The sequence below is a fragment of the Rhinoraja longicauda genome, chromosome 19 (assembly GCF_053455715.1).
Source record: "Rhinoraja longicauda isolate Sanriku21f chromosome 19, sRhiLon1.1, whole genome shotgun sequence".
Classification (NCBI taxonomy): domain Eukaryota; kingdom Metazoa; phylum Chordata; class Chondrichthyes; order Rajiformes; family Arhynchobatidae; genus Rhinoraja; species Rhinoraja longicauda.
In genome coordinates, this window is record NC_135971.1 from 11,647,140 (window position 1) to 11,661,128 (window position 13,989).

General features: G+C 46.4%; 1 protein-coding gene across 1 annotated transcript; it reads right to left on the reverse strand.

Moving 5' to 3' along the window:
* Window positions 1-2,068: 2,068 nt before the first annotated feature.
* LOC144602841 (uncharacterized) lies at window positions 2,069-7,834 on the reverse strand. The gene is made up of 5 exons (XM_078415961.1): window positions 7,731-7,834; window positions 7,544-7,639; window positions 4,340-4,573; window positions 2,898-3,033; window positions 2,069-2,100 (listed from the first exon to the last, which is right to left on the reverse strand). Exons 1-5 carry the CDS (start codon window positions 7,761-7,763, stop codon window positions 2,069-2,071), a joined length of 531 nt encoding a protein of 176 aa, XP_078272087.1. The 5' UTR covers window positions 7,764-7,834.
* Between the last annotated feature and the right edge of the window lie 6,155 nt (window positions 7,835-13,989).

A 13,989-nucleotide genomic window follows, 5' to 3' on the forward strand; every position in this document is an offset into this window, starting at 1 on the left:
GCTGGAGAAGAGGAATAACTGCCTATGTTGATGGCGAAACTCCTATCCTTGAGGTAGGAAACGAACCAGCTCAGGGCAGTGCCATCAATGCCAACCGCGTACCGGAGACGGTCAATAAGGATGGTATGATGGGTGTGTACAACTAACACACTGATCTCATTGTAAAACAATATATGAACTTCAATGAGGGACTTGACAATGTTCCGCGTGCAAGGCTGGTCCAGAAAGCGAAGGCAGGTGGGATCCAAGGCGAACTGGTGAAATGGATCCAGAAGTGGCTTGGTGGTTGGAGGTAGAAGGTAGCGGTAGAAGGATGATTTTTCTGCTTGGATGTCTGTGGCTGGTGATGTGCAGCAGAGATCGGTGCTGCAACCGTTGCTGTTTATGTTATATGATCATGGCTTGGTTGTGAATGTGGGAAGTGTAATTAGTAAGTTAGGGGAGGAAGCAAAAATTGTGGATAGTGGGGTAGGTTGTCAAAAGTCTGCAGCAGGATGCAGGATAATTATCTAAACCTTATTCGAATGCAGGGATATCAAATCACGAGAGTGCAGGTTTATATTGAGAGCAAAGAATTTTAAACTATATCTGAGATTTATGTTTTACTAGACCAAGTGGACACGTTGCGCCCAAACCTCTCCTGCATTGGTGCAGCACCCACTCTTCACCACCTCTCCCCCTCCTCCCCTCCTTCCTCCCTCCCTCCCTCACCCCCTCCCCTCTCTCCCCCCTCTCTCCCTCCCTCTACCCCACCTCCCTAGGAGATAGATTTAAACTTTAAAATGTGAATAACTTAAAAAATATAACACCGATTTCAATGAAACTTCTTCCATTAGCACCAAAGGGATGACGGTGAGTAAGGTGGGCTTAAAATAGTCATGCTATCGTGTACCATTTTCGCTGTAGTTCAGGAACAAACAAACAAACGAGAGGTTTAGTACATAGATTTACTCTGAGAGTGGGTGATATCGGGAACATGCTACAGAGGGGGTGGCGGAGTGAGATATCATCAATATATTGGAGGTAATTAAATAGGTGAGGTGGAGAAGAATGCCGATGGAATGTGGGCAAATCGATTAGTATAGCTGGGGAAAAGATGGTCATGGACACGATGGACCGAAGGGCCAGACTCTGTAATGTACAACCACGGCTCTCAGCTCCAAGAGCACTGAATGACTGAGTCTCCACAGCCACCGGTGCAGGGTCATTCCCCAGTCTCTGCGTGCAGTAATGTCTCCTTATCTCTGTACTACACGGTGAGGCCCACATTCTGAGAGAGTGCCCGCTCTCCAGACCCCTTTGACAGGGGAACCATCTTCCCTGCATCCAGCCCACTGAGCCCTGTAAGAACTCTGTGTTTCACTGAGATCTCCTCTAATACACTGAAACACTCAAGTACACAGGCCTAGTCTACTCAATCTCACCCCACACAGCAAACACATTGTCCTAGGTACAAGTATTGTTAATCTCTGCGTCAAGTCTGTCTATTTATCGGTGCACAGGAGGAAAGGAACACAAGAAAACAGGAGCAGGATTAGGATCCACTCCTCAGGCTTGCCCCTCCATTCAATGTGATCATAGCTGATCTAAGCTGGCACCAATTCCTCTTCTGTGTGAGTTCCCCATAATCTTATATTTTCGATCTATCAAATATTTATTTGTAGCCAAGTTGCACATATCCAACAACTCAGCTTTTTACCACCACCCTGGGCACAACATGCCAGATATTCACTGCCCTCCGAGAGATGCAACTTCTACACATCGCATGGGAGGCCGCTCTGGAAGGTTGGATCTCATGGAATCCGGGGTGAACTAGCCGATGGAACACAACATTACCTGAAGGTCGCAGGCAGAGGATGTTGGTAGAGGGTTGATTTTCAGACTGGAAACAGAGCCCACTGTTGTTCCTTATTTATATACATGATTGAGTGTGTATGTAGGTTGCAAGGTTAGTCAGTTTGCAGATGGAAGTAAAATTGGTGACATTGTGGAGAGTGAAGAATGTTACCTGAGAGTAAATGGGATCCCTGTGAACTGGGCCAATGGGCTCAGGAACGGCAGGTGGGATTTATTCATGTGAAGGTGAGGCGATGAACTTTGCTAAGACAAACCAGGGCAGGACATACACAGTAAACGGGGAGCTTTATAGAATGGAGAGATGTCGGGGTGCAGGTACACAGTGCCATGGAAGATGCAACGGTGACAGGCAGGGAGGTGAAGAATGTGTTTGTCGCTCATGCTTTCATAGGTCAGGATATTAAATACAGCGCTTGACACAATGAGGTTGTTTGTAAATTGGAAAGGGTGCAAAAGGATCTACGACAATTTCATCATGTCTGAAGGGAGACGTTGGACAGGCAGGGACATTTGTCTTTGGAGCCCATCAGGGTGCTTTAACAGTTGTGTATAAGATCTATACAAGGTGCACAGATGAGGTGAATAGCCACAGTATTTTACCCAAGGTACGAGAGTCTAAACCTAGAGTGCATCAGTTCAAGGTGAGAGTGGAAACAGTAAAAAGGAGCAGCTTTTTCAGTCAATGCGTTGTGTATGTACGGAACGAACTGACAGAGGAAATGGTGGAGGGAGGTACAATGACGACCTTTTACAGACAGTTGGGTGGATACGTGGATCAGAAAGACTTGGATGAATATGTGTCAAGCTCAGGCAAGTTGGACAAGCTCGGTTGGGCAACTTGGTTGGCATGGTCATGTCGAATCAAAGGGCCTGTTTCTGTGTGACACAGCTCTCTGACTCTGTCATGCTTTTCTGCAGCTGTGTTTGGTGGAAGATCAAATCTTCAATTTCCCTTCAGTCCAATATACCATTAATGTTTGCATCTACACATTACTTAAAGATGTCAGAAACAAGAACAATGGAAAAGGTATAAGTTTTACCTTGCTTGATGGCATTAGATGTTTCTGCCAATACCGCGTTGTACAAAAAAGGAGTTTCAAACTTTTCAATCAGCAAGTTACCATCTACCACCCACTGTCGTTTGGCTTCATCACCAACTCTGCAAATATTTAACAGCTGGTTATAAACTGAGCATTAGAAATATATTGGGCTGTTCAACAAGACCTTACAATGTTTCTGTCAAGAGCATGTCCTACCTTCGATTGCGACCAGCTTCCTCCTGAAAGAAATAAAACACAAATCTCAATTGACTGAGATGGATCGTCCTCATCCCGACAGCGGGAATTTCACCACATTTCTACAACCCTCTGATAATTCCCATTTCCCAACTCTTATTACCGCTGTCATGCAGATGGAAAGCAGACATTGCCGTTGAGACGTAGAACGATGGGGAAAAGCACAAGAAATGTTCATGAGAATGATGCTATAACTGAAGAGGATGGAACTCAATGCAAAGACTGGGCAGGTCATGGGAGTTTATCTGGGGAAGATGTCAGGAGTGAAGAGATAGGATTTAAGTTTATCGGTGGATTTAAACGGGTGAGGATGAAATAATATCTCTAATCGATGGGAGAGCAAAAATCAAAGCTGAAATGTAACGCGGTCTTCAACAAATACCGAAAGGAATGCAGTTATGAGAACATGGACCTCACTTGCATTGGAGGGACTGAAGCCAACAGCAGAGATAATTTAAGGGCGATCGGGATAAACACTTGAGCACTCCTGGAATTCGGGGTATTGTTACTGGGTGTGGTGAGTTGATGGGAGGGATGTTGAATGGAGCTGAAATCTTGACCGGATAGGATGGGCTGAATGGCCTGTCTATGTTGTAGAGTGGGATGTCATTCTATGGTGAACAAAGGTGGGTAAAACAAACAGCAAATTCCCCCAAGGTGACCGCCCACTGCTGATGGGAACCGGATGTAGATGATCAATCTGCTGTGTGCCACGTTCTAGATTTCAATGTTAATCCCCACAATGTGGTCATGGCTGATCCAGCCCAGGACTGAACTCCTCCGCTTTGTCCCATTCCCTTTCATTTCAGTTCCCCGAATTTTCAAAAATGTATCTTCCTCTGGTATAAATACGTCTAACAGGTTAAACCTCTCAGGGTCTCTGGGTTGGAGAATCCCAGAGATTTACTGCCCTCTGTCCATTCGTGGCCCTTGGGATCAGATTACGATTACCCGTCGTAGTTCTGAACTCCATAGAATACAAACACCTCTCTACATTCCGGCCAGGCAGTCCTGAGATCCCATAGATTATGCGAGAGGTCAATTAGTTTGGGAACAACAACAACTGGAATAGATGAAACATTTACCCCATTCTGAATTACTGGTAAATACAGCATTCATTTCAGAAATGTCACCCACCATTTTGTGACTGCACTTTCACTTCGCCAGACTGTAGTGAAACCACTCACCTTCAGAAACACCACACTGTCCTTTTGATCCATCTGTTGCTGCAACTTAAAGAGTTCCTCCTGAATGGAATTTAAATTCTCCTCAATTTCTTGAAGATTTTTCTCCATTACATTTAGAATCTTCTTCTCTTCCTCCCGGATATCTGCCAGTACACGCTGCTCATTCTCAGTGAGAATCTGGTGCAGTTCAGCAAACTGGGATGTGATCTTAGACTGAAGGTTGTGTGACTGTTCCTGTGAAATGAAAGGTGAAGATCAATATTTCCTCAATATCTCAAAGTGTGGAGTTGTGCATTTTTGGCGTAGGAATAAAGCATAGGTTATTTTCTAGATGGGGTGAGATTCCAGAAAACGGAGGTGCAAAGGGACTTGGGAGTGCTGGTGTTGGATTCCCAAAGCCTTAATCTGAAAGTCGAATCGATAGTAAGGAAAGCAAACTCAATGCCAGCATTTATTTCAAGAGGGCTTGTATAGAAAAACAGGGATGTAATGTTGAGGCTCCATAAGGCGCTGGTAAGGCCGTATTTGTAATATTGTGAGGAATTTTGGGCACCTTATCTGTGGAAAGATGTGCTGGCTCTGGAGAGGGTCCAGAAGAGGTTTACAAGAATGAGCCCAGGAATGAGTGGGTTAACCTATGATGAGCATTTGTCAGCACTGGGCCAGTACTCGCTGAAGTTTCGGAGAATGAGGGGGAGCTAATTGAAACATACAGAATAGTGAAAGACTTGGATAGAATGGATGTAGAGAGGATGTTTCCACTAGTGGGAGAATCCAGGACTCAAAGTCATAGCCTCAGAATTAAAGGACGCTCTTTTGGGAAGATGAAGAGGAATTTCTTTGGTCAGAGGGTGGTTAATCTGTGGAATAGTTTGCCACACAAGGCTATGTATATTTTTAAGGCAAAGATAGATAGATTCTTGATTAGTACCGGTGTCAGAGATTATGGGGAGAAGGCAGGAGAATGGGGTTAGGAGGGAGAAATAGGTCAGCCATGATTGAATGGCGGCGTGAATGTGGTGGGCTCATTCTACTCCTGTTTCTTATGACTTTAATTCCCTGCTGCCTATTCCTTTTCATGTACCCATTAATTCTCATTCATCCGCCCAACACCCACATTCGCAGGGATAATTTACAGTCGCCGATTGACCATTGAACCAGCGTGTATTGGGGACCAAAGATACTAGAGGAGCAAGATAGACCACTCGACTCTAAAAACTGTAGTCGGTCATGGGTAAATTTCAGCGCCATTTTAGTAAGCAGATTCTGTGTGCCAGACTGGGCTGGGTTCACAACTCTCTGCGATTTCTTCGTATATAAAATGTTTGCAAACAATTTTTATTTTCAACTTCTTGGATAAGTTGATAGTTGACATTTATAGCGATATCACGATGCTGCTTCGTGATCTTTAAACTTTGGATGTTACTGATTGAATATTTGCACGAGAGATCCAATCTGTCTGTATCTGGCCAATTGATCATATTTAATGAACTGTTCTTCTTTGCTTTCACTGTTAATTTTAATTTCACCTCCATGAGCTATATCTCTTTTTGTTTTATTTTAAAAAGTCATGGAAGCAGAGATTAGGCATTTGCAAACAATAGAACTCTACTGTATCCACAATATATTCGAAACGACATTGAATTTTATACTTAGAGCCAAGAAAATTTGAATTGGTGAATTGATCAGTTAAAAACCCCTGACAGCCAAGAAAATGACCAATGCTGCCTGACATGATACAGAAGCTTGAATCCAATTCAAATAGACACAGTGTAGGAGTAAGTGACCGGGTCAGGCAGCATCTCTGGAGAAAAAGGATGGGTGATGTTTCAAGTTGGGACACTTCTTCAGACAAGGGGGAGGGGAAGGTGAAGTGCTGGAAAAATCATGACCTGATCATTTCATTGGTTAGCTGATATGCGAAACAGTGCAACCCTGTATATCTCGCACACAAAATGACGTTAATCTTACCATGAATGACAGAAATAAAAAGTGTTATCCTTGTTTATGAAGTGCATTTTTGAATTATGTAAAATCGGGATTTGCTTACTAAAATGGCGGACGTTCCTCCGTTGCGTACTACACTTCAGTATACGCGATTTCGACAGAGTGGTTCATCTTGCTCCTCTTGCTGGGTGGTAGTGTGAACTGTGAGGATGATGCTATGAGGTTGCAGGGTGACTTGGACAGGTTGTGTGAGTGGGCGGATGCAGTTTAATGTGGGTAAGTGTGAGGTTATCCACTTTGGTGGTAAGAATAGGAAGGCAGAGTATTATCTGAATGGTGTCAAGTTAGGAAAAGGGGACGTACAACGAGATCTGGGTGTCCTATTGCATCAGTCACTGAAAGGAAGCATGTAGGTACAGCAGGCAGTGAAGAAAGCCAATGGAATGTTGACCTTCATAACAAGAGGAGTTGAGTATAGGAGCAAAGAGGTCCTTCTGCAGTTGTACAGGCCCCAAGTGAGACCGCACCTGGAGTACTGTGTGCAGTTTTGGTCTCGAAATTTGAGGAAGGATATTCTTGCTATTGAGGGCGTGCAGCGTAGGTTCACTAGGTTAATTCCCGGAATGGCGGGACTGTCGTATGTTGAAAGACTGGATCGACTAGGTTTGTATACCCTGGAATTTAGAAGGACGAGAGGAGATCTTATGGAAATGCATAAGATTATTAAGGGGTTGGACATGTTAGAGGCAGGAAACATGTTCCCAATGTTGGGGGAAGTCCAGAACAAGGGACCAAAGTTTAAGAATAAGGGGTAGGCCATTTAGAACGGAAATGAGGAAAAACTTTTTCAGTCCGAGAGTTGTAAATCTGTGGAATTCTCTGGCTCAGAAGGCAGTGGAGCCAATTCTCTGAATGCATTCAAGACAGAGCTAGATAGAGTCTAAAGGATAGCGGAGTCAGGGGTATGGGGAGAAGGCAGGAACGGGGTACTGCTTGAGAATGATCAGCCATGATCACATTGAATGGCCTCCTCCTGCGTCTATTATCTAGCATGTTTTTTGGGGACGTGGAAGGAATCCGACGCGGTCACAGGGAGAAGGCGTGAACCACACGGGCAGCGCCCGAGGTCAGGATCGAACCCGCTCGCCAGAACGAGGAGACAGCAGCACCACTTGTGTCACTGCGCTGCCCTGTTATTACACGCATCACAGGGATCAAACCTGCACAAGATCAGGAAATCGAAACTTAAAGCCTCACCAGAACTCCAGAAATCTCCTCTTTCTGTTGCTGCTCCATTTGCTGGATCCCTGTTTTTTCTTTTGTGAGGGACAGGATGGAAGATTTCACCTGATCCTGGAATTGTGTTTGGGAATCAGAAAATTAAATGTTTGAACAGTAAAAATGGAATTAAACAATGATACGATTAAAATCGGTTTGCTTTTACCTTGTGGTTTTCAACAGCTTCTTTAACCGGCATGAAGCTGTGAGACTTGTGTTCCCGCTCAGCTGCACAAATCACACAGATCAGCTTCTTATCAGTTTCACAAAACAGCTTCAGTTCTTCCTGATGTTCCTCGCAGTGAAGTTTACTTTCCTTCTCTGTCCGATTCAGGCTCAGTGTTCGAGCTTTCTCAGCCAGTCTCGCCAAGGCCGACTAACCCTGAGGGTGCGGTCTTCAAACTCCTCTCTACATTCCGGGCAGGAGTTTCTCCCCTCCCTGTCCCATCTCTGTGTGATACAGGAGCGGCAGAAGTAGTGGCCACACTCCAGTGACACCGGATCGGTGAAGAAATCCAGGCAGATGGAACAAACTACCTCCTCGGTCCAACTCTCGACCTGGTCTTTCGCAGCCATTGTAACTCCGCCTCTTCCTGGTTCAGTGTTTTCCACTGCGCGCGCTGCCGTCTCCGGCAATGACCTTATTTGGCTGCAAGTGTTCAGTGTGAAGGTGTCCTGGCCACTTCCAACTAATCACTCGAGGGAGGGGTCAGTTAGACATTAAACAGTCCTGAATATAGACGAAAGCGGAGAGATTGCCCTGGGAATGTCTAAGGCGTGACAGAAAGGGACGGACCAGCGCTAAGGAGGTGTAACTGAGGAGGCGTTGCACCTGTTGGGCAGTGGAACCCGCCGCCCGCATCTCCGTTCACAGCCCGGGATCAGGATGGACGGAGACCTCCCTCCGGTCTTATGTTAATCCACAACAATGCACCTGTCTCTCATGCACCAGTCTTCGGGGCAATCTATATTTGCGTGTGTTGTTTAAAGGATATTATATGACCCTTTAACATTTATTGCAGTTTGCAAAGGTTCACTTTATCTTCTGATCAGTTTAGTTTAATTTAGAGACAGAGGGCGATAACAGACCCTTTGGCCCACCGAGTCGCAGCGACCAGGGATCCCCGCATGTTAAGACTATCCTGCACACACTAGGGACAATTTTACACACACAAACACCAAGCCAATTACCCACACGTCTTGGGAGGATTGTGGGAGGAAACCGAAGATCTCGGAGAAAACTCACGCGGTCACGGAGAGAACAGACAAACTCCGTGCAGACAGCACCCGTAGTCGGGATCGAACCTGGGACTCTGGCGCTGCGAGCGCTGCAAGGCAGCAACTCTGCCGCTGCGCCACCGTGGGATCAGTGAGAGTGGAACACGGAATACTGAGATTCGAGAGCCCAATTGACACCCTTTACCCCCCCCCCCCCCCCCCCCCCACACACACACACACACACACGTGCTGGCCAATTATTCCGCTAATGTTTCCGAGATGGCGCCCAACCCAGGTGTCTGTTTGCGTGCGACGCAGATCTACAATCACATATTACAATCGCCCCACACTCTTAAATCTCTACTCCCACCTCAATATTTCTCACTTTATGTATGATCGGTTTAACCTTGCACTAAATGTTATTCCATCGTCGTGTATATGTTTCACACACTTACATACTGTAAGTGGCTTGATTGTAATCATGTATTGTCCTTCTGCTGACTGGATTTCACTGTACCTCGATACTCGTGACAATAAACGAAACTGAAAAGCCTTATTCCCCTTAGATAGGCACAAAATGCAGGAGTAACTCAGCGGAACAGGCGGCATATCTGGGAGGAGGAATGGGTGGCATTTCCCTACAGTCTCGACCCGAAACGTCACCCATTCCTTCTGTCCAGAGATGCTGTCTGTCCTGCTGAGCTACTCCAGCATTTTGTGTCTATCTTCGGTTTAAACCAGCATCTGCAATTCCTTCCTACACTCCCAGCTATATTCACCTTGATGCTTCTCCCTCTCAAATCAGTGCCCATTTGAACCTCGCACAGATGGGAAAAACGTCCCCCCCTCGACCCGCCCCCCATTTCCCCAGTCCACACCAGACCCAAGCTTAAACCTTCTGTGAAAGCGTTCAAATGCCCTTCTCCACAGAGAACCTGCATCCGCTTCTCCGGCCTCACCCTCGACCCGAATCTCCTCAGCCTTGAAACCATTCCAATGAATATTTCCTGCGCCATCCCGAGGACTCTCGCTCCATTCATTAAGTGTGGTGACCAGAAATAGCCTTGATGCACCAGGTGGGTCCAAACCTGTGTTTTATACAGATTCAACATAATCTCCTGATGATGTGGGAAGGAACTGCAGATGGTGGTTTAAATCGCAGATAGTCACAAAATGCTGCAGTAACCCAACAGGACAGGCAGCATCTGTGGAGAGCAGGAATGGCTGACGTTTCGGTTCGAGACCCTTCTTCGGACTCTTTCACTCATTTTTTTCTATACCTCTTTACACCACCGTCTATATCTCTCGCTTCCCTTTCCCCTGAAGCTCAGTCTGAAGAAGGGTTTCGACCCGAAACGTCACCCACTCCTTCTATCCAGAAACAATGCATGTCCGGTTGAGTCACTCCAGCTTTTTGTGACTATCTCCTGATGTTGTCCTCTGGGCCTTCATTGATGAGGTTCTGGATTGCCGTTCCCATTACCGGCTGCGCTTCAATGTGATTTACGCAGGTAAAGCACTCTGGGGTCTCCTAAAAGAGATGCGGGTACATTGTATAAACGCGAGCGGGTTGTGACGCTGCAATGCTGAGAACTAATATGCTGCACATTGTAACTTCTCCTTTTCCCTATCTATTGTACTCGTGTTTGACTTGATTGCATTTATCTTTGGTATTATCTAATTTGACTGGATAGTGTGCAAACGTTAGTGTACACGTTAAAATAATCAACGTAAACCGGTTTGGGACTGGAGACACTGCGGCAGGTGGGGCCGGGTGGTGGGGGGTGTGAGTGCCGGAGGTGGGAGGCGGGCGGGGGGTATCACACCCTCCAGTGTTTGTGTTCATACCCCGTGTTGTCCGTGATCCGGAGGGCCGCCGAGTACTGAAGGTGGCCACACGTACAGAGACGTTTGGAAATTCTGTGAAGAAAGTCACATATCTGGAGCATAAATCGATACCGATTTATCTGGGTGCTGTGCATCTTATTTAGTCGATGAATTCACTGCACTGCCCCATCACAAACGCTGCCGTGGCTGGCGGGGTGTTCCAGTGATTACCGCTGCCGCCAGCGAGATCCAGCGACTTGAGTTCGATCCTGGCCTCCGGTTCTGCTTGTGTGGACTTTCAGAAAGCCTTCGACAAGGTCCCACATAGGAGATTAGTGGGCAAAATTAGGGCACATGGTATTGGGGGTAGGGTACTTACATGGATAGAAAATTGGTTGACAGACAGAAAGCAAAGAGTGGGGATAAATGGGTCCCTTTCGGAATGGGAGGCAGTGACCAGTGGGGTACCGCAAGGTTCGGTGCCTGCTGTACCTGCATGCTTCCTTTCATTGACTGATGCACTAGGACACCCAGATCTAGGTTAATTCCCGGACTGGCGGGACTGTCGTATGTTGAAAGGCTGGAGCGATTGGGCTTGTATACACTGGAATTTAGAAGGATGAGGAGGGATCTTATTGAAACATATAAGATAATTAGGGGATTGGACACATTAGAGGCAGGAAACATGTTCCCAATGTTGGGGGAGTCCAGAACAAGGGGCCACAGTTTAAGAATAAGGGGTAGGCCATTTAGAACGGAGATGAGGAAGAACTTTTTCAGTCAGAGAGTGGTGAAGGTGTGGAATTCCCTGCCTCAGAAGGCAGTGGAGGCCAGTTCGTTGGATGCTTTCAAGAGAGAGCTGGATAGAGCTCTTAAGGATAGCGGAGTGAGGGGGTATGGGGAGAAGGCAGGAACGGGGTACTGATTGAGAGCGATCAGCCATGATCGCATTGAATGGCGGTGCTGGCTCGAAGGGCTGAATGGCCTACTCCTGCACCTATTGTCTATTGTCTATAACCTGTCACCGCGTGCTTTTCCGCGGGTGCTCCGGTTTCCTGCCACTTCCCGAGGGCGTGAGGGGCTCTCGGTGAACCGGCTGCTTGATGTGACCCCAGCGTAGGTTAGTGTGGGGGTGGAGGCAAGGGGGAATAGGGTAGGATGAGGGGAGTGGGGGTGATGGTACGAGTGCGAGAAATGAGTGCAAGCAGTGGGGCTGATGGGAATACAGTGAGTGGCGGCAGAGAGTTGAGTCACGAGCCAGGAGTTGCTGGAATCTCAACAAAAAAAAATCCGCTCGACTCAACGGGTGAGGCAGCATCTGTGGAGGGACATGGATGTTTCACGTTTCCACTCGTGATCCTCAGGCTTGATGGACAATTGGCTTCTCGTCTTTAAAATCGTGCGTAAAAAAGAACGAGCCTTGACAGAATTTCACTTTCAGAACTTGAATTTCCCCTTGAACCGCGCGGCCGCTGGTATGACTTGGTACATCTAGATTGTGCTCGTGTACAGTATGATTTGAATGGACAGCACGTAAGCAAAGCTTTTCACTGTACCTCGGTGCACGTGAAATCATAAACCTACCGAAACCACCATGTTGCTGTCAGCGTGTCAGTGAATGAATGACGAAATGAATGAATAACTGAACGAATGAATGAACGAATGAATGAACGAATGAATGAATGAATGAACGAATGAATGAATGAGTGAATGAATGAATGAATGAATGAATGAATGAATGAATGTGAGTGAATGAATGAATAATTGAATGAATGAATGAATGAATGAATGAATGAATGAATGAATGAATGAACGAATGAATGATACTTTATTATCACATGTGACATGTCACGGTGTGATTCTTTGTTTTGCATACACAAGTCTGCAAAGAGTCGCCACATAATCGGCGTCGATAGTTACAAAGTATTCCACTTAGTCCCCAATTGTCCCTCTGTTCACACAGACCCCCCCCCCTCACCACGCCGGTCCCTATTTGTTCTCGGCCGCGCGTCCAACCAAGGGTCTCGACCCGAAACGTCACTCATTCCCTCTCTCCTAGATGCTGCCTGACCTGCTGAGATACTCCAGCATTTTGTGATACCTCCACCCTTCTGCACGCACACGAGCCTGTCGACCTCATGGCACCCTCTGCAGGCCTGTCCTCGACCGCCGACGTCCGTCCTCGACCAGCGGCCCCTTCCTCGACTTCGACCAACGGCCCCGTCCTCACCGCCGCTGGGTCCTCTCCAGACGACTCCTCGGCGTCTGCCGGGAGCTTCCCCAATGACTTCCCCCTGTTACCTCAGTACATGTGATAATAAACTACATCGCTGTGTAACGTTACAATGTCCGTCCAGCCTTAATCCCGGTTTTAAGCATGATTGTTAACTAATACCATAGAAACTGGCGAACTCAAGGCAGCAACAGGCAGTCGGCGTGAGGTGTTGAGGCAGCGATTTATTTATTGAATGAGGAACCCAGAGACACAAATTGAAGTCTCCTAACGCACCTTGAATAGTTACTCATAAGTGATAGGAGCAGAATTGGGCCATTCGTCGCATGAAGTCCGCACAGCTACTCAATCATGGTTGATCTTTCTCTTCCTCCTAACCCCATTCTCCTGCCTTCTCCCCATATCCCCTGACACCTGTACTGTTCATGAATCTAGCTATCTCTGTCTTAAAGATACCCATTGAAATATAATCTCAAAAATATAATCTCAAATCCTTTAAAAATAAACTAGTCCGAGGAGCGATGACCACAACGCTGCTAAGACACGCATTAAGTTCAAAGTGCTTGAAGGAACCACTCAGAGGATAATTAGGGATGTGCAGTAAGTGATGCACCTGCAGCGACAACCAAACCGTGAACACCGATCAAGATCATCCATTTAAAGTATTCCTTTATAGGAAGATGGAGGAGTGTTTATGGAAGATGTTATCTTATTAACTGTTCAAGTTAATGAACAGGTAACACTAGTAATGGTGCAATTTGTATCAAATCTAGTTATCGAGGCAGCTTGTGGCCTCCTCTGTTCTTTTCCACGCAACAGATACATTTAATACCCTGTTGGTGAATTTCCATAATTTGCACGACCAGTAACATTCACAAGAACTGAATAGAAAGATTGTGTTTTTGTTAGAATTATATCGTTGGTGCTTCTAATACTGCAAATGAAATCAACCCAAATCTCTTTGGAGAGTATCGCTTGCTTTTAAACTCAATTTGTGAACGTTCCTGTCTACAAATTGACTCCTGCGTTTCAGTTGCCGTTCGTGGCTGCACTTCAAAGAGATTAGCGCCTGTAAAGCACTCTGTGGTCTCCTAAACGAGATGCGAGGACGTTGCGTAAATGTAAGCGGGTCGTTGCTGTGCGCACT

What these genes read in the sequence shown, in the direction of transcription:
- LOC144602841 (XM_078415961.1), bottom strand. Translation starts at nt 7,763, where the DNA reads ATGCCGGTTAAAGAAGCTGTTGAAAACCACAAG. An exon ending in AGGAGATTTCTGGAGTTCTG is followed by an intron (nt 4,574 to 7,543) that starts GTGAGGCTTTAA and finishes TTCATTTCACAG; the next exon opens with GAACAGTCACACAACCTTCA. An exon ending in ACAGTGTGGTGTTTCTGAAG is followed by an intron (nt 3,034 to 4,339) that starts GTGAGTGGTTTC and finishes GTTTATAACCAG; the next exon opens with CTGTTAAATATTTGCAGAGT.